General features: G+C 42.0%; 1 protein-coding gene across 1 annotated transcript in view; it reads left to right on the forward strand.

The window, feature by feature from the left end:
- The window catches only part of SLC22A3 (solute carrier family 22 member 3), a 634,522-nt gene that overhangs the window by 434,974 nt on the left and 178,193 nt on the right, over positions 1-21,355 (forward strand). Inside the window, exon 6 of the mRNA XM_069234623.1 lies at positions 11,900-11,997. Coding sequence (XP_069090724.1) covers positions 11,900-11,997 — 98 coding nt within the window. The remainder of the gene's footprint in view (positions 1-11,899; positions 11,998-21,355) is intronic.

The raw sequence follows: 21,355 nt of genomic DNA on the forward strand, positions 1-21,355 counted from the left end.
ATCAGTCATGATATGTGTTTGTAATATCTGTTGCGTCTTATGCTGTGTGTACTTGCTTGACATTGGGAACATTTCCCATGACTAACTATACACAGGAAAGATCGAGGACGGTTGTTAATTGCTATGTCAGATATGTTACCCCTCACATGTAATGAAATGTTGGAAACCACTTCATGTGTGTATACTACCCATGAGTCAGGCATTTGAACATGCTAGGTAGGTACAGTAATTGTGACACAGTCTCAAATCCAATCCTAAAATTGTTATGTACACCACAGTTTGAGTCATGTAAATGACCTATGTTTCTCCTGTGGCTGTGGAGGAGCAGCAGACCATGCTGCATGTGTTCACATATTTCCAGTGGTTCATTGCACAAAGGTGTCCAGTTCAAGTGTGTAGCCATGTGTACCCTGTGTCAGTATTGGCCTCCACGTTGTCACATTTACGTGCAGGTCCAGTTATGAGTCTGTGGAGCCAACCCTTCAATTAACAGAGTATCCTTCAAAGCAGATTTGACCAAAAGCCAATGATCAACTAACGGCACACATGGGGATAGTCCAGCTATGGCACAGCAGAACTTTTAGAAGGCTGACAACAGAGCAACCTTGTTGTGTTCAAATACGTTATGGATCAGTAATAGGAAACAGGCAGGTTTCATCACAACATTTGTACACAGGGTGGGCTCTAAAATTCCCACTGCAACAGGGCACATCAGTGACTCTGTGCTGATTAATCCCACAGCTAGTCACTACGCAAGCCCTATCAAAAGGTGGCGGCAGAAGTGAATCTGTGTCTGAAGCGTCAGGGCACAACCATGTTTTTTACTTACATTCACATTAGTAACCCTTGTTTGTTGTGCTGAAGACACCGTACCAAGTCCATGCATACAGCCATAGCACAGTCACTGTTTGGCACTAATGAATACGTGCAAAACCAGGCAAGGGATGGGGGCTGGATTAGGCCATTTGAATACATGTCCCAGAACAAAATACGATAAGTAAACTGATTAAACTATACTATACATTTGAGGTTTCATCGTAGATCTACCAGACACAATACCCCAGGTGGAAACAAAGGGCATGGAAAGCAACTAGGAGATAAATGTAGTCACAGGGAACCTCTATGTTTAACGCAAAGACTGGAACCAGTCTGGCTAACAGGATGCAGGCTCTGTCAGGAACAAACATGAACAAGGCAAATATTCAGTGAGCAGACTCTGACTGGGACAAGCAGGAACAACACTGTGGGAACAAAGAACTGTTTCTGCAGTTGTCTGCACTGTTACACAATCCCCCAAGGGCTCTGGTACACAAGTGATTTGCTTGCCAATGCACAACAAGGAGATTCAGAAAATGGCAGCTTCTAAGCAGTACCAGGCAGCAACAAAGGCAGGGCAGGTTCAAATGGCTGGTCTGCATGGAAGTGCTCACAGGTGTGTGCAGCTTCAGCCTCTCACAAGTCCTGGAGTTGAGAATCAAGTTCAAAGGGCCAACTGGACCTTTCACATGGGAAGCAATGGACAGCTGATTACAGGTCTTACCTGCAGTGCTTTATCGGAGTCCATGCAGAATGATGAACTATGACTATGGCATGTCATACTGAAGAGGGAAGCACACAGGAGTCAAAATGGGAGTCTGGGTGAGTGTAGATGAAGATTCTCAGGGTACAGATAGTCCATTTACAGTGCCCTCTAGAGAAGGGTGGGGAGAGACTTAAAACATGGCAGTGGCAGGACTTATTATCTGGGATGGACTGCGGAGGGCATGTTTTGTGAGCAATGCTTGGCATACTTGGGGCACTTGTGCTATCCATTTTCAGGTTTGATGCACTTCTTGTCACACATGCTCCTTGCAGAGATAGCTGATGTCACACTTACTGCTGTCAAGGGTCTGGTCATACATTCCTGTTACCAATGCAATTGCACATCCACTGCCTCATGTATGATGCAAGTGTGCCATGTTGGCAACGTGGATGTGTTTCATAGCTGTGGTCCTCTGATATTGCCCTTCAAATGTGAAATAGACAGGATATATGTCATTAACACTGTGTGTGATGTTTGCAGTACATTCATACCCATCAAATGTGATGTGGCTTTTGCAGTGTGCAAATTTGTATTTCTGCAATGCTCCATGAGGCAAAACTCTGATTATGATTCCTAGAGATCAATAATTACCCAGAGCATGATTGTTGTCACATGGAATTAAACACCTCACTTCATCACTCAAAGTGGTGATGGTGACTATAGTTAGAAGAAGTTTTGTACGATCTGTTGTCTGCAACGCAATCCTGCAGCTGTGTTTGGATATTCCCCCTCATTTTCCCAGACAGCATCCTCCTCCTCCTCCTCCTCTTCAGGCATTTGTTGATCCGGTTCTTAGAGGGGAATGTTCCTCGTCACACAAATGTTGTGCAGGATGGCACAGGTCAAAATGATCTGGCAGACCATTTCAGGGGAACATAGGAGGCTGCCTCCGGTGATGTCCAGGCACCTGAATCTAGACTTCAGGATGCCAAAAATCCGCTCAACTATGGTGTGTGTCCTACGATGTGCCTCATTATAGGCACTCTCTGCTGCTGTGCTCGGGTTGGCAAATGGGGTCATGATCCATGGCTGAATCCCTTCACCCTGATCCGCTGAAAGAGAAAATGAGGGTAAGTATTTTGTTGTTGGTTGCACCATGATTGTCACTTTGCATGGCAGTTGTTATCTTGTGTCGTCTGTGACTCATCTGTGTTTGTGGTATTGTGTGGGATCCTAGGCTTCTGTGATGTTCTTTCTGCATTGGGTTGTTTGACTAGCAAATCTGATGTTTGGCTGATTGACATGATATCTGTGGTATAGTTAGAAACTTGCTGTTCAGTGTGTATCTCCCATGCATTATGTAGTGAGAAAGAAGTGTCCGTGTGCCTTCACTGGAGGTGACATGATACTTCCACACACACAATAGATTCCACTGTGGTGGTAACATGGTTGCACTATATGGCCTGAACATCCCATCCAATTCGACATATGTATTTGCAGGTGAAATGCAACAGTGAGGCCCTTTGATTTGTCTAGGTGACAATGCACAACACATCTCCATACTTTGGCAGCACTGAAGTGTTCACAATTGACAATGCACAATTATCCCATGTGTGGCAAGTTCTATGCAAACCTATTTTTGTTCCCTCACCGAGTTGGCTCATGTGCAACCGTGCACCTACACTATTGAACCTGCTGCAGGTAAGCTGGCTAACTTGGTTGTGGGGCTGAAGGTTTTAGTGTAGAAAGGTCCATCTGCCTGTACATCTGTTATGTATATGGGGAATTGTCTCAATCCGTATGTGTAGCAGTGTGCACTTTGCATTAGTGTCACATCCACATGTTTTCATAGCACAGTCCACTTCCTTATTGCTAGCTGGCAATGTCACCCCAGGAGTGATGTGAGATGTTGGTACTGCCTCAATAATTCCATGTCACCTTCGTTTGAGTCAGCATCATCATGCTAAGTGTCTCATGGTGTTTGACCTGCAGCAACACACATTACACACCCATTACACAGGACGTATTGCTTGGAAGAGTGTGGGATAGACTGTAGCCTTATATGATATTGAAAGGTTCTTCTTCCAAGTTTTACTGCCAGTTAAGGCCATGCCATTGTCATTATCGGTTTTAAATTGGTCCCATGTGGCTCTAGAGTGGCATCTATTGTTATTTGCACCCGTCATTTGTCCATAGGTGTGTATCCCTTTGGGTCAGGATATCAAACATGACTACCAGTGTCACACCTCAGTGTCTTTTTGGCCCGTGTCAATGTAGTGGTGTATGTGTTGGGTGCCCTACAGGGTTGTTGTGCTGTATGTAAATTACTAGGTTTCTGTACTTACCAAAAAGAGGGCCATTGCCATATCATCCATCCTGGAAGTGCCGATTGATGGTGCTGTGGCAGAAGATGAATGAATCACGTACACTCCCAGGATACTTTGCCATGATGTTGGTGAACAATCCCCAGTGATCCACAATGGCCTGCACATTGATGGAGTGTGTGTGCTTCCTGTTGTAGTATAGGTGCTCAGTTGCAGCAGGTGGCACAGTCCGGACATGTGTGCAGTCAGTAGCACCAAGCACGTGCGAGAAGCCATTAATTTGATAAAACCCCTGTTTGGTCTCCTGCTGCTTCTGCTGTGTGTTGGGGAAGCTGATGTGGCGGTGTGTGAGGGAGATGATGGCATCAAGTACCTTGGGAAGGAAGGCAGAGAAGGAGGGCTGTGAGATCCCGGCAACCAGGGCACCAGTGGTTTGAAAAGAGCCACATGCCAACATGTGCAGGACAACTAGCAGCTTGGTCTCCGGTGGAATGATGTGGAGTGTTTGCATGCTGGCTACCAACTGTGGCTCAATGTGGTGCAGCAGCTGCTGTATGGCTTGCCAGTTTAGTCTGTACCTCTGGATGATGTTATGTACCTTGAGGCCCTGAAGGGTTGTCCTGGTCCTGAATATCCTCCCCTGCCTTCTGTGTTGCCTTTGGGGTCCATGTTGGTGTGGTGGTAGCTGCTGCTGTTGGTCCTGTGCTCTGCGTCTTCGAGCATGCTGCATGAGTAGCACTTCTATGTCTTCCTTTTTGAGCAATGATGTTGCTTGTGTGAGTTTTCCTTAAGTAGTGGTGTGTTTGCCCCATTTTAACGCCTGCCCTGACCCAGGCGTCAAAATTTGGCGCAAATCGAGATTTGCGTCATTTTCCGGCTCCGCCTACCAGACGTGCCCCCTTTTTACCCGGTTGGATAAATATGGCGCACGGGTGTTTAAGTCATTTTTTGGACGGGAATGCCTACCTTGCATCTCATTGGCGCAAGCCGATTCCACGCATCCAGAAAATGGCGCACACTAGGATATTTTGATGTCAGACGGGTCTAGCGTTAAAGTATAAATATGGTGTTAAGTTTGCACCGGATTAGTGTAAAAAAAATGACGCTAATCCGGCGCAAAGGGAGTATAAATATGGGCTAAAGTCTGCATGGAAGGGCAACTGATAAAAATAATAAAACATCACTACTAAAATGAAGCTTTGCAAAAATAATAAGAGGAATAAAAATGACATGTAACTAGGTGAAAAGGCACAGGCCTCAGGCCCAGAACTAACATAATGTGTCTGTGTAAATGTTAAAATAACCTCAACAGTGTAGCAGCATAAAGTGGGACAGCATAGACCTAAGTGGCATTAAGTTGAGCAGCAGACAGTGGATTGACAAAGCGTGGAATAGCATACAGTAGAATGGAAGTAGAGTAGAGTGGCATTGATTGCAGTGGTGTACAGTGGAATATTGTAGATGGAACGGGGTACAGTGTAGTGGGGTAGATTGTAGTGGCGTACTGTGTAACAACGTAGAGTGGAGTGCCGTAGAGTGGAATAGTGTACAGTGAAGTGTAATAACGTACAGTGGAATGGTGTAGAATGGAATGGCATAGAGTAGAAAGGCATAGAATAGAGGTATGCAGAGCAGAATGGTCTAAAGTAATGTGGTGGAGTAGAGGAGTGAGATACGGTGCAGGGGCATACAGTGGAATAGTATAGAGTGGAGTGGTATAGATTGTAGTGGAGTTCAGTGGAGTGGCGTACAGTGGAATAGCGTAGAACTGAGTGGCTTACAGTGGAATAGTGTACACTGAAGTGGTGTGGAGTGGATCAGAGTGGAGTGATGGAGTGGAGTGTGGTGTGGTACAGTGTAGTGGTCTACAGTGGAACAGCATAAAATGGAGTGGCATAGAGTGGAGCGGCATACAGTGGAGTGGTGTAGAGTGGAGTGGCATAGATTGCTGTGGTGTAGAGTGGAATACCATAGAGTGGAGTGTTGTAGATGGAGCATGATAAATTGTACTGGGGTACACTCCAGTGGCATACAGTGTGTTAGCGTAGAATGGAGTGGGGTACAGTGGAGTGGCATAGAGTGTAGTTATGTAGAGTGGAGTGGCATACAGTGCAGTAGCATATAGTGAAGTTCCATACAATGGGGTGGTGTAGAATGGAATAATGTTGAGTGTAGTGGCACACAGTGGAGTGACGTAGCGTGAAGTGCCATATAGTGGAGTGGCATTGATTGGAGTTTGGTACATTGGAATAATGCAGAGTGTAGTAGCATACGATGGAGTGGTGTACAATGGAGTGACATATATTGGAGTGGTGTACAGTTTAACAGCATACAGTGGAGTAGCAGAGTGGAGTGGCATATAGTGGGGTGACAAAATGGAGTGACATAAAGTGGAATAGCATACTGTGGAGTGGCATACACTGGGGTGGCGCCGAGTGGAAAGGCACAAAGTGGAATAGCATAGAGTGGAGTAGCGTACAGTAGAATGGCACAGCCTGGAATGTCGAAGAATGTAATGGCATGGAGTGGTGTAGAGTGGAGTTGAGTGGCTTACAGTGAATGAGCGTGGAGTGACATATAGTGGAGTGATGTAGAATGAAGTGGCGTGAAGTGTGGCACTTGAAATAGATGTAGCATTAAAGTGGCTAAGTAGATGTAATGTGGAAGGAATACAGATTATGGGGTTTAAATGGTCATTTTTTGGTAGTACTTGTAAATAGTTTAAGTAGTGTTAAGGTTATAAGTGTTAAACTGCTTAGTTATATATTGTGCCATGGGATACCACTGTAACTTCACAGAATATCATAGTACATGCTGATGGCAAGGAAGTATCTGATTGGCTAATGGCTGTCTTTACAAAACGTAATAGGCAGTCATGTAGTTTTCAGCACACCTTTAAGGGTTCTGGGTTAGGGCCTTAGATAGAGGTTAGTAGTAGGCTTTATTCTTGTTTCCGACATATTCATGCTTTAAATGGTAATGGGTACAGAAATATATATATATTTTCTAAATCTTCTTACAGCACTTTATGGAGAACCCCATATTTTTTTTTTAAGTAGCATGGTAATTTGCAGGTATTACCGTAGTACTCATAAGCTTTTTTATAAAGAATTAAATATGACCTGCAGCCTACCCCCCAACACACATGGCGGAAGTTCTCGTGCAGCAGGGGGTTGGATTTATATATAGAAACAGTCAGGCCTGCAGCTAACCCGTCCCGAACACAGCCATGGAAGGCCGTGTGCAGCACGGGGGTTGGGTTTACATATGGTAATAAAACATTACTTTAGGTTAAAAACAAACAAAAATGTACTGAAAAAAACAAAGATTAAAGTAACATTATAGTTAGGTGAAACACTCAGTAACAACGTAATGTTTTCAACTCTAAAAACCAAAATAATTTACCAGTTATAGTTGCAGTTATCTCAAGTAACTATGCCCTAAGGTAACTACAATCACTCATGCCCTCGCCAGGCAGTAATTACCCCACAAAAACATCACTCATAACATCTTCTATGACATCATTGATAATATCACTGCAACATTTGCAATGAAATTATTCACGAGAAAACTGCATTGCGGGGGCACGAGTTAGTTACCTTAGGGCACAAGTTATAGTTACTTGCCATAACTATAACTGGTGAAGTTCAGTGGTTTCTGAGTTCAAAACATTGCATTGTCACTAAAAATGTAACCTAACTATAACATTCCTTTAACCTATGTTTTTTTCAGTGAATATAAATATATATATTTTGTTCTACACTATACCCCCATCCATCACTACAATGTAAAACTCCTTACTATCCCTACACTAAACCCCTTACTAGCCTTTTATCCCCAATCCCTGAAACCTAAAAACTTCTTAGTACTGTTTCCACAGGGGTTAACCATCAGCCATGAAATTCACGAGAAAACAGTTTATGGATTAATCATAGCGCTACAGTTTGTCACCATGAACTGGTAGCTGCACACCCCGGAGTGGGAATGTATGATTACATTTTCGGAATGTATGATTAAACTCTGCTACACAGTAAAGTCAGCTATTGCACAACTTTTGAGCTGAGAACACGGGATACAGAGGGCACATAGGCAGCCCCCCTGTCTCAACCAATCCCAGCACTGAAACCCTAAAATGTATAATAAATGTAATGTTCTGTAACTGACCTAGTTGCTACATTGACTTGCAGTAGTAGTTAATGTGTTGTTATAAATGCATTCTAGTGATCTGTTGTAATGGTGTAAAACCTATTCACTCTAGAGCAATGTTCCAATACATATTTGTCCTTTCTACCACCAGCTAAGCCAGCAAAAGGCTTATCATCGAATATCCTATTAGTTCTCATCCTGTCCACACAGATCAGTAATGTCCTAAAAATCTAGCCTGTGTTGAAGTTCCTCCTCTTTAATAGGATGAGCAGGAGGGCTGAAAGATTCAAGAGTCGTAGACTGATCTCTGTGGATGGCAGATACCAACTTTAATGAAAAAGAAGAACAAGTGTTTATGGTCAAGTTGCCATGGTTAAACCTACTATGAAATCTGACCGTCAGTGCTGCCAACTTGCTGACCCTGTGCACTGAGGTGATGGCCACTAGAAATGTGTTCAAGTCAAGAGGTAAATGGACAGCTGTAAGCATTCACTAATGAAGTAAAGGTCTGGGAGTAAATGTGCATAACAAACCTATCAAAAAACTGTTTACCAAAGGCGACCAATAGATGGAAGTCTGGTCAGAGAGGCACCAGAAATTGGGTGAGAAAGACCTCCAGCCCTTGCTCAAGAACAAACACAACTGGAACACCCAAAAAGAGAGCCTCAAAAGAGTCCAAGTGCTTTGCTCACACAGGATTCAATCTTTCATCACCCACCACTGTAACCAGACTTAAGAGCATCTTTAGGACCAGAACATCCCCTTGATTACTCAAGTCCAGAATGCTTTTGATTCTCTTAGGAGCGGGAAAGGCCCTCATGCAGACCAAGATTACACTGATGAAGCACAGGTGCTGAGTTGGAGTAAAATGTGAGAGTGCTACAACCTCATTGTAAAGCAGAGATTGTACCGCTGAGCTGAGAGGACTGGGATGCGAAAGTAGGGCTTGTTGAGGTCCACGGATGCCATCTAGCTCTGTACACAGAGAGCAAAAAGAACCAAACTTAAGGACAACATTGTGAATTTCTCCAGGCAGATAAAGAGGTTAAAAAAAACAGCATGGGTATAGGGTGAAGGATAGAATTCGGCATTTGTCATATCTAGTGTATATTAATCTTAGCCAAAAAGGCAAAAAAACTCTTCAAGTCGAATGAATCTATTGGCCCTGGTTAGAGGATTCACCAGAGGCTGACCCTCGAAATATGTCTGGACCCTCTTTCTGTAATCAAGAGGAACTCCTCTGACTTAAAAGAAGGTGGATGAATCTGAGACAAACCTACCTCTGGAAGGGGTGCCTCTGACACAGAGCATTATGCCTAAAGAGTTCAGAATTAAATTGAGGGTGGAGAAAATAGTCCTAGAGAAGTTCCTCCGAAGCCAGAGTCTGATGAAACGTGGAGTCACTGGCTTCAAAGTGAAGCAGTCTCTAAGGTGTCAAGGGACAGAGATCCTGGAAAGCCCTCTGTATGTGGGGGTTCAGAAGGAAGAAGAGCAGCCATGAAAAGTTTCATCATGGCCTGCTGAAAGGCATCCACTTGAGGGGGGTTGGCGAATGAGTCTAACTCTAGGTGGAGCGCCTTCTGCATGGTGACTTGCTCTGAGTAGAACAAAGAAGAGGCTGGAATTGGGGAACACCACGGCTTATTGCTTGACCGACTCTAGAAATTAGATCTCTTGGAGGAGGCAGAAGTTTTGTTCCTACTTTATGTGTCTTGTGTTATACCCCTTGGAGCTTTATTCCCTATTAGGTGGTTTTCCTGCATACCGGAAGAGAGACTATTTAGGGTTCACCTCCAAGTCTTTGGCCAGGAACAACTTGTTCTCCTTTTCTTGGATGTCCTTTGTCTTCGTGGATGCACAGGACATGCAGGAATAAGTGTTTTGCTACAGGTCAAGAAATAATTGGTTGATGCCAGCATACACCTAAGGACAGTAGAGGTCGTCACTGTATGCATAAACTAGAATCATTAGTGCATGCTATGTATTGTTTTATAAGTGCCTAAATGAGCTGTACAGTAAATAAATGAGAACCTAAGGTCAGATATACAAAGGTAAGGGTTTGTGATTACCAAATAGTGAATTTTGCAATTCACTATTGGGTAGAAGCAAACACCAATGTACAGAAGTGTGTTTTACACTTTGTAATTCCTAGTGAGTCCCAAACAGACCTAACTCTTGAATATTAATGAGGCATGTTACAGTTTGCGACCCATTGGGAATCGCAAAAATCACAGGGATGGTGGCCTGCTGGGATCAGCAGACCACCATGTCTTTGACTGCTTTTCAATAAAGTCATAATTTTTTTCTCAATGCAGCCCATTTTCCTTAAAGGAAAAGGGGATGCATTTCAAAAAGAAAAATGAAAAGTTTTCTTTGAATTTTTTAAGAGTAGGCCATGGTCCATGGGGGCACTGCCTGCTCTTAAAATGTATTTTTGCAACCATTCTCAAAGGGGAGAGTGTCCCATGGGGACACCTTAACATTTGCAAATGGGTTACCACTAACTTGAAGTTGGTGGTAAAATGCAAATGTTTTGAGACTGCATTTGTACATACCACTGCAATTCAGTGTTAGGAAAGGACGCTCTAAACACGCCCCTGCCTAATACCGAATCCCAAACCCAAACTGTGACTCAGAAACAGGTTGAAGAATCTCAATTTGGGATTTGTACGTACAAAAATGTCTTTTTACGTTCGCAAACTGACGGTTCTGCGAATTGGGCCATTTGCGAATGTAAAAACGCTCAGTACATCTGGCCTCTGTTTCCTTGAGTAAACCGGTCTATGCCATTCATGTTGGCACTAGGTCTTATCTGTCAATATGTGATTTTATTCTGAAATGATTTTAAACGTTTACATACCTAATTGCTATTCTACAACTGAAATATTTTATATGGTTTATTTTAAATTAAGTGCATTTGAGTTTAAAAGTACGTATAATAGAAAATAGGAAACTGAAATCCCTAATCCAAAATAGAATTAAGTGAGGGTTTTTGCACCCACAAAGGACACAATGTTCCACATTTTGGTTTGAAATTTGTTAAACATTTTCATTATTGTAGGTTCCCGCATGAGGAAATATACAGTGGATGAATGGCTGTTTGGTAAATCAAATAATTTTATTGTAGATCAGTTAACATCATAAAAGTTTAACATAAAATAGATGCAGTGAACATTGCAAAAAAAAAAAACGTTCTCTAAAAAGAACATTAATAATATAAAATCAATTTTCTTACAGGATTAAAGTCTATCATAATTAAGGCCTCCTGCATTTCCTAGTTGACCAGTAGCTAGATTTTTACATTCTATGAGACAGCAAATGAGATGGTGATCTGTACCTTGAAAGCATTCTGACATGGCGTGGCTGCTCACCAAATGTTCATAGGGATGCAAAAGAGATTTCCATCTGTTAGACGAGTACATTTGCAGATCAAACGAGTTAGAGATTTAATTTTGTATTCACAAAGCCTGAGGTACTTATCAAAGTGTCTTATGTCAGGGGACCAGCTTTATGTTTGATTCCGCTATCAGAAGCAGCTAATGTGGAATCGAAGAAATGCTGTTCCGGAATTTGCCGTCAGATGCATCTGAAGATAGAATCAAAGCTGTTGAGTTTCATCAGAGGCAATAAAAGATTTTGGTATTTTGCATCTTCGCAATTTTTCGGAATTTTCCCCAGATGATTGTATTTTAGCTTGCTCTCTTAGGCTTATTGTAAAATCAGATAAGCTGATAATGCTTCTTCATACTTCTTGACTAGTGAACTGTATTAAGATTCCCTCTAAAGTTTGTATCCAAATTGTTTTCTTGGTTATTTGCTATCTTGTAAATGAAAGTCCAAGCTTTCAATGTGGCATATAAAAAGCATGCTATTGGTTAATAATACTTGTTGTATTTCCCATCTCTAGATGACAGTTTCGGATGATGAGGTCACAAATCCGGCTTTTCTCGATCTTGTTAGAACATCACAAATGAGAAAATGCACTTTTATCCTCATGTATGCCTGGTAAGTCAGATTTTTGAAAGCCTCATAGGTTTACAAACATACTGAACTGTGTTATTATTATTGGGATTTCTAAATCCTATTATAATGTAGAACAAACAAAATTTAAATGATTTAAAACTTAAAGAAAAATCTGGCCTTACGGAGGTAATCAGGGGCATATTTATACTCTGTTTGCACCAAATTAGCGTAATTTTTTTTACTCTAATTCGTTGCAAAACTAACTCCATATTTATACTTTGGTACTTGCCTTAATTAGATGCAAGGTAGGCGTTCCCATGCAAAAAATGACTATGGCCTTAACGCCATATTTAGGGGCATATTTATACTCTTGGGCATATTTATACCGTGTTTGCACCGAATTAGCGTAATTTTTTTTACTCTAATTCGGTGCAAAACTATCTCCATATTAATACTTTGGTGCTAGACCCGTCTAGCACCAAGGCCCTGATTTATACTTTTTTTGCGCCGCATTAACTTCATTTTTCGATGCAAAAGTGGCGCAAACTTACAAAACATTGCCCCTTATTTATACTTTTTGGTGCAAAACTGCACTAACTCTGGGGCATATTTATACTCTGTTTGCGCCTAATGTGTGTAAAAAATTTGGACAGACATTCTACGCAAACCTTGCCCCATATTTAAACTATGACGCCCAACCCCGCGGACTTCAAAAAATGTCAGTGTGCATCACTTTTTGGATGCGGGAAACCGCTTTGCGTTAATGACATGCAAGGTAGGCGTTCCCGTCCCAAAAATGACTTTAAGGCCTTTGTGCCTTATTTATACTCCCGTGTCATTTTGACGCACAGGAGGGGGCGGGACTTAAAAAACGGCGCACAGCCTGATGTGCGCCGGTTTTTAACGCCTGGGTGAGGGCAGGCGTTAAGGGACCTGTGGGTTCACTTCCATGGTCTCAGACCATGGAAGCAGTCCAGAGGTGCCCTTCCCTGCCCCCAAGGACACCCCATCCACCCTCGCCCACCCCTGGAGGACTCCCATGGATGGGGGGACCCATCACAGGTAAGTACAGGTAAGTTGAGGTAAGTAATTTTTTTTTTTAAAGTGGCATAGGGGGGCCTAATTTGGGCCCCCCTACATGCCACTGTGACCAATGGCCATGCCCAGGGGACAGAAGTCCCCTGGGCATGGCCATTGGGCAAGGGGGCATGACTCCTGTCTTTGCTAAGACAGGAGTTATTTCAATGGGGGTTGTGCGTCAAAAAATGGCGCAAGTCAGGTTTGAGCCATGATTTTTTACTCAAACCTGACTTGCACCATTTTTTGACGCACAACCCCCATTTTCCCCTACGCTGGCGCTGCCTGGTTTGAGTCTTTTTTTTTTACTTTGACCAGCCCGCAGGGCTGGCTAACGTCAATCCTTAAATTAGGCGTGCGCATGGCGCGTAGGAATGGCGTTAGCAGGCGGTAAATCTTTTTACACAAACCAGCGCTGGCGCTGGCTTGCGTCTAAAAGTATAAATATGGGCCTCAGTTTTGCACCAAAAAGTTTAGCACCGGCTTGCACCATTTCTGTGCACCAGCTGGGCACCATATTTATGGAATGGTGCAAGTCGGTGCAAAGGGTAGGCTAGAGTAAAAAAAAATGACTTTAGTCGTGTGGGGTAGGCGGTATAGAAGAAGGGGGATTAGCATCAAAAAATAACTTTAGGCAGGTTAGAGTAAAAAAAAAAATGACTCTAACCAGATTAGCATCATTTTATGGTGCTAAACCTAACATGCCTCATGACTCCTGCCTTAGAAAAGGCAAGAGTCATGCCCACCACCCCAATAGCCAGCACAGAGGACAAGGGTCCCCTGGGATTATATGACGGAACACCAAATTAAAAACAACTACTAACCTTAACAACGAGGTCGGAACACCGACCTCGTCCTTACTACTAATGATTTTACCACGAATGCCTTAACAACGATATTTCCCCCTGGGTTCTGGGGAGGGCACCTGTGGGCTTATTCCATGGTGTTCCACTGTGGAAATAGGGCCACAGGTCCCCTAACGCCTGCCTTGACCCAGGCTCTAAAAAATGGGGCAAAGCAAGCATTGCACCATTTTTTACCCCTCCTCCCTCCTTTGCACAATTTTTGCATGGGAGTTAAAAAATGGCGTTAAGGCCATAGAGTCATTTTTTGCACAGGAACGCCTACCTTGCATCTCATTAAAGCAAGGTAGGTTTCCACTTCCAAAAAATGACTTTAACCCCATAAATTTGGCACTAGACGGGTCTAGCACCAAAGTATAAATATGGAGTTAGTTTTGCACTGAATTAAAATGACGCTAATTCAGTGCAAACAGAGTATAGATATGCCCCTTAGCGTCAAAAAATTATGCTAATCTGGTTAGAGTCATTTATTTTGACTCTAACCTGCCTAACGTCATTTTTTTACGCATTTTTTTACGCTAGCCTACCCTTTGCACCAGCTTGCACCATTTCATAAATATGGTGCCCAGCTGGTGCTAAAAAATGGTGCAAGCTGGTGCAAAACTTTTTGGTGCAAAACTGCGTTAGTGCCTTTTTTGGAATTACCGCATCTCCACTATTTCCCTTGTTATCATTACTTCGGCCCTTTAAGGTAAGTATTAGGAGGCAGAGGCCTGATATGAGACTTTAGTTGAGGAGTAGAGGATCTCCCTTCTGAGCTCTCTTGTTTCTTACAAGATGTTAAAAACTTCCTGCAACACTTGTAACCAACTGGGTGAGCAGAATGCACCCACTGAGGCAGTCAGCCTCTCAAGGAGCAGGCATAGGAGGAATTGGGGGGCAAAATTGAGCATTTGGTGAATGCCAGATGATAATATTGCAACATCTGGAAATCAAACCCAGAGGTGGATAGAACTAGTAAAGGAAAGCAAAGAGGAGTACAGTGAAACTCAAAGCAGAATCCAGTGAAAAAAAGGAAATGGTCTTAAACCTAAAACATGGGGAGAATGAAGTTTAACAAGGACCAAAGCTTGCCACAGGGCTCTCATGCTCAAAATCCAAGAAATGTGGCAGGCTTCTGTCAAGACAAAAGGAATAGCAAGAAGCCCAAATCGAGAAGCTAGACAGAATATTACCAGCTATCAAAGCCTCAAGAGAAGTACTAGAGGTGAAAAAAGACACTATAGAGGTGGATGTAAGCCTCAATAGAGAAGATCAGAACAAACTTTGAAAGAGGGTGAAATGGCTGAGCATGCTATCACATAGCTTCTACCAAGCACCTAGAACATGAAAGTTTATGTACAGGAATTCACACAATGAAAAAGATTCCTGCAATACAGGTTGGAATTGGGGTAAAAGGCAAAAATCAGAATTGTGGGCCTCCCCGAGGGCGAATGGAGGACATGAACATGGTGAAATTTTTGGTATCATAGAGGGCAAATGAGGTGGCACCCCAGAAGGTCTCCAAATGTTATGCGTTTGAAAGAGCCCATAGGGTGCCTGTTTAAATATAACAAAACCACCACATTGACAGCAGGAGGGACATGATACTAAAAGATGCCCAAATTACAGGGAAACACATTTGTAAATGCTACAATGAAATTTTCCCTGACTACACAGTGGTGGTCTAGCAGCAAAGCTCCTCCTTCTTAGAAGTCAAGAGCAAACAGAAAAACAAAAGAATATAGTATATGCTGCTCTTCCAGCTACACTTCAGGCAATCTAAGAGGGTAGCTCCTGGGCTGTTTGCTGACCCAAAAAAGTGTGGGACTAGATGGGACAGAATACACCACCTGAGGTGGATGAGCATGTGTAAGAACACCACATTGGAAGGAGGAGGAGGAAAACAGAACAAAAGCCTGTGGGGGAGAGAGTGGACAAATCCATGATGGAGCACATACGGGCTGACAGAGAGGCAGCTATTGCAGCAGTCATAAACAAAGATGTGTGGAAACCAACTTGCAAAACAGAAGACAACATCTGAAGCATCTGGATGAGACCCATTGGAACAAGTGACACAAGCAGAGGTCAAACTACATGACATCTCCCCAAGACAAACAAATGATTTACAAGGTCTGTGAATATTTCTCTGATAAGGTAATAAGATGCTAACACAGGGCACGAGGCATAAACCCAATAACTGACCAATAGGAGAGATTAAATACATTATTTCTCAAGAATTATTTTCAAATTCTAGGGATCCCTACAATTTGGTGTGACAGTGTTGGGGAGGCGTGGGAGGTGACATTCTTTAGGGACTTGGCTAGTTTCCCTCCTGAGTAGCTCATTGAAACCTGGAAGAAATACCACAAGACTGGAGTTGTTTGTTCTGATGGGCAATAGGCCATTGCCAGAAGGCTCTGTGTCAGGAGTTGAGGTGGTGGAAGTTAATTGTTGTTACTAACCCGAGCCAAACTTATGCTATCTACAATTAAGGGTAGGTCGAAGCTGGTGGGTCCTATGGTTCATTTTGATGGGTGGACATGGGATGGGGCAGGCAAGTAATTCTAACTTACATCATTAACTATTGATGCGGGACTGAGTGTACAACCCTTGCATGGAACATAAGTGTATGAATAATCCAGTAAAATAAAACAGGACATACATATGTTAAAAGAGGGAATGCGCAGATAGGCTTCCAACATGACAGTCACACCGAAAACTGACTAAAGGATGGGAAGGCCAACGTTATGCTACAACCTGCTCCAAAAATATGGTAGAGGGGCGTTAATATTGGTCAAGCAGAGAACTTCATTTGAGGCACTACACATTGACATAGATGGAGAAGAAAGCTATCTGCTTATACATGGTGAACTAGACTGCTGTAGTGATGTTACTTAGCCTATATGTCCCTAACACAGACCAAATGGGATTCTTTCAGAAATTAATAGAAGGGTTAGCATCATGAGCGCATAAAACCACAATAACAGAGTGTGACTTCAACGCCATTGAAGATATTACCAGATTGAGCCCATCCCCAGCTGCCTACAGTGCAGACAGTAAGGGCAGCCAGAGCCCTGTTAGAATCACTGCAAACATGACATGTGTGGTGTATGTGTAACCCACAAACTAGAAACTCCTCATACTTCTCAACCATACATAACTTATACATATACAGGATGTACTGCTCCTCAGTACAGATGACAGAGATGCTTAACTAAGAGTATACGAGGAAGACATTCTCAGGTCAGAACCACTCATCTTTACCTTTAGATAGGCCGAACTAGCCCCACTTTCCCGACAAATTTGGAAAAATAATTATTTGAAGGATGTTGTTGCTTTAGCTAAAGTGCATATTGGACAGAAAATCTTAGAGCCCTATAGAATGGGGAAGACAGGGATCCTGATATTTGCAATAGGTCCTGAACCGTTTGAATGCATAATATGTAACATGTGGACAATGCTGGGTAGAGAGAAACAAAGGATGCTACATGCCATACTGCTACATTCTGACAATGTCTTGATATACCCTACATATGTCAAGTGTGTTGAACCCTTAGTGTTGGAATTTGTGGAACATAAAAATGCCTCAGGCATGAGTGAACTTGGGAAAAACATGCATATTCCAGGTGTTCTTTGATGATCTTGGAGAACATATGGCAATGCTCCCTGTTCAAATAAAATACAACCTTTAGGTATCCATGGGTGCAAATATATGGAACAATGCCTGAGGTGGTTGATAACCATTTAACTAAAGCACATTTCAGCACTAACAAAACCTAAAGTTCTGGGCTTGCCTTCTACTATTAATGATGGGTTCCATCACTCTAACAAAAATAGTAATGCTTCCTAGACTATTGTATTTTTGTGAATTTGTCAACCTGACTAACAGCTCAGGCATTTAAGGAATGCAACAGGATGCTCACTGATTTTATATAGAAAGAGGGTAGGTGTAAGATAGCACTACTAACAACTCAACTACAGTGGCTTTAAAAATGGTACACAACTCGTGAATGTACCAGACAGGAGGGTAGAACTGATTGGGCTACCAAAGGGATAGTTGGAAAGTATGTTAGAATTTAGGAGGATGACAGGCGCATGCCCAGGTCTGTGCAAAGTAGACGTGTGCCATTTGATAAGGTGTGTTTGACAGCGGGAATGTCAATTATCTATGTGCCTACAATCCCGAGAATGAGTCTCTAATGGCTGAGTGGGCACACAAGTTAAACACATGGGAAGACACAATATGAACTAAGTTTTGAGGCCTGCATGAAAATGGTTAAGTACGATTTTCTGTACCAGGAAGTGGCAGTCGATCGATAACTACAATATATAAAGCACTCCTATTAGACACTAAACTGGGCTTGACTTTCCTTAGAGACCAGTGCTCCCAGGGTATATATAGAAACCTTAAAGACACTGACTGGGTACTAATACTATCTGATACTGAGTGCCCAGAAATGGCAGGTTGAAGCTGCTGCAGTATAAGGTGTATTTCACCAGAATACGTTCCAAAAGATATACAATTTTTCAACAAATTAATGGCCCAGATATTTAGTAGACGGCACAAGTATCCTACATATGCTATGGAACTGTGCAGAGATTACTAATTACTGGGCTGAACTAACGATGGAAGAAGTAATGAGGAGGATGAATCTCCTCAAAGTAGAACACTGCCTGCTAGGCTTAATTCCTCGATCTCAAAATAATTAGGAGCACTATTTGGTTCTTGGTTCATAGCCAGGCGTTGGTTGGTAATGAAGTAGAAGGAATAGAAAGTAACACAAGCAACCAAGTAGGTAAATGGAGGGCTGAGGTAATACAGTGAGCAAAATGTGCAGCAGAAGCTTTACACCGAGAAAAAGGAAGTTTAATAATTAAAACAGAGAAAACACAGGCCAGGGATACTTTACTACTTGACGTTACTCTACATACTACTGCGGACAATGAAGATAATTGAAATCAAAGCAATTAAGTAGAAAAGAGACAAAAGGGGGTGCCCCTAACCACTTTGCCTCCAGCTCTCCCCACACAAATCTCCAAAGTATTACTTCTTACCCTGTCTCTCTGATCCTGCTGAGGTCAGCCCTCAGGCTCCTAAAGGGGGGTTTTCACGTGGACCATTAGACTCAAAGGCACAGGAAGAGATTTTCTCCTGAGTTAAAGAGTGACAGGTATATAAGTTACATTGTTGAAATACTTAAAAACGAAGATGATGTTGCAGAAATGTTAGTACTGTCCTGATGTCACAGTGATCATCTATATGTGACAATCTATGCATTTTGTTAATCAAAGTATTAATAGCTTAGTTGTATAATGGTGCCCTGAAGCCATATTAATGTGCATTCACTGTAGAATAGGTTATCAAAAGGCATGTGGTCTAGCCATAAACTTTAGGTTTAACAAATTAATTTGTTTCTATGTTACAGTTTATCATGTTAATTAAGTTTGCATCAAAACGATAATTTTCTGAAAACAAAATTTTAAAATATAACATACAAAATTTGAAGACTGTAGTCCTGCACCACATTTACTGAAATGTATTGACAGTCATTTCATCTGAAATCTGCTGTAACATGAACACAGACAAAGTTTATTAATGTTGGATTCATAACTTTGAATGCTAAATGTGCTTTATTAGTATGAATGAATGTACTGTTTTAATTCACTTTGCATAGTGAAAGTGAGGCCTTCAAGGCCCTGTTTCCTGATCGTGCACAAAATGTTTAGTCATTCTTGCTAACATGAACTTTTCTTCAGACATCCTTCTCATGAGAATGTTAGCTTGGTAATGGATGTTCTATTGTTTTAAACATAGTAAGCCTGTGAGTGCTACCTTGACCACAGTACATTCTGGAATTGTGGAATGAATTATGTATACATTTGTTTCAAACCACACGAATGAATGGAGATGGAATGTTTTGTACATATTGGTGATGGGAACGTTCCGTGATGTTGCAGTCCATGTCGCATGAATGATTTCCATTGGACAATTGCACCTTTTGCATCATATTGAGTGATGATGGACGAATTATCTTGCTCAATGAACTTTAATATATCATTCCCCACTTGGATCAGTGGCAGTCTCTTTCCAGACCCCTCTACAGCAGTCCTGTTCCATCCTATCTTTCTTGCTGAATCCCTTGGACTCGGAAAGGTATAGTCCTCTCTACCCTTGTCCCTTTTAGATGCTTTGCTGAGACTTAGAGATTCCTCCCCCAAACCCAGAGAAGAAGACTCTTGATCGAGCTTCCTTCTGAAATGCCTACACCTTCCCTTTTTTCCTCAAAATGTTTTGTCCATTTTTGTACTTTTGCCTTTTTGCCCACATGTGCTTGACCCAGCACAACAATGAAATGATTTTGCTAATTTGTAGGGTTACCCCTTGCCCAGGTTATTAAATTGTAGGATTTAACAGGTAAAGGATTAACAAAATTAGACAGCAATTGTTTCCTCCTTTTCAGATTTTTTTTAGTGCTTTTGTGTGAGGCATTCGTCAAGTGTTTAGCCTTTTTGATGTGTGTTTGAACTTCCTTAGGAAGTTTGGACAACCTGTTATGAATCTGTATCTTTACAGTCTTGTTTTGATAATTATCTATGTTACCTTGAGCTTTAATTTGTAATAAATACCCTTAGATTTTATTTCAGAGTGTAGTTTTCCGTGTGTGGGCACATTGGTCATACTCTCATTCTAAATTGATTGTTGTAAAGTTTGATGCCTCCACAATCCTATGCTGGGTGCAAAGACCTATCAACCTCGTTCAATCATAGTCCTGTGAAGGAATATGCTACAGAAAGGAATAGAACTAAAAGGCTGGAAGGAAAGCATACAATCTTTACAAAGACTTGGTAGTGCCAAACTGATAGGAGACATGAAAACACAGTAACAAAACACTCACAATTAAAGTATACTATAGAGTTGTACCAACATATTACATCTTCTGTGAAAAAAAGACTCAGCAAAATGAGATAGCTATGTTTGAGAGATAAGCAAGACGTACTGTATGCAATGTGTAGTAATGTAAACATAAAAGCCATCTTCCTAAGTAGAAAAACAAAATATTTTTTTTTTTAAATGAACGTGTCTTTCATGCTTGTAGTGCTCTACAAATAAAAGTAACAACACAATGATAGTGTGGCCAGAAGTAACTTTCAACAAATCTCATTTGATGATCCTACTAGGCTAGGACTGAAAAAATACTAAACTCAAAAATTAGGAGCTGGTAGGCATATTTACAAGCCCCTTGCGCCGCCTTAGCACTGCCATAGAGTCCTTTTTTAGATGCTAAGGTGGTGCTAAGGTGGCCTTTCCACTGTGCCATATTTACAAAGTGGTGCAATGCATGCATTGCACCACTTTGCAACCCCTTGTGCCACATTATGCTGCGCCAGGCATAATGTATGCAAGAGGGGGGTTCCAACCCAGGGAGGCCCGAAAAACGGCACAGTAAAATTTACTAGATTTAACAGCACCATTTTTC

This window comes from Pleurodeles waltl, chromosome 5 (genome assembly GCF_031143425.1).
Source record: "Pleurodeles waltl isolate 20211129_DDA chromosome 5, aPleWal1.hap1.20221129, whole genome shotgun sequence".
In the NCBI taxonomy this organism is placed as follows: Eukaryota; Metazoa; Chordata; class Amphibia; order Caudata; family Salamandridae; genus Pleurodeles; species Pleurodeles waltl.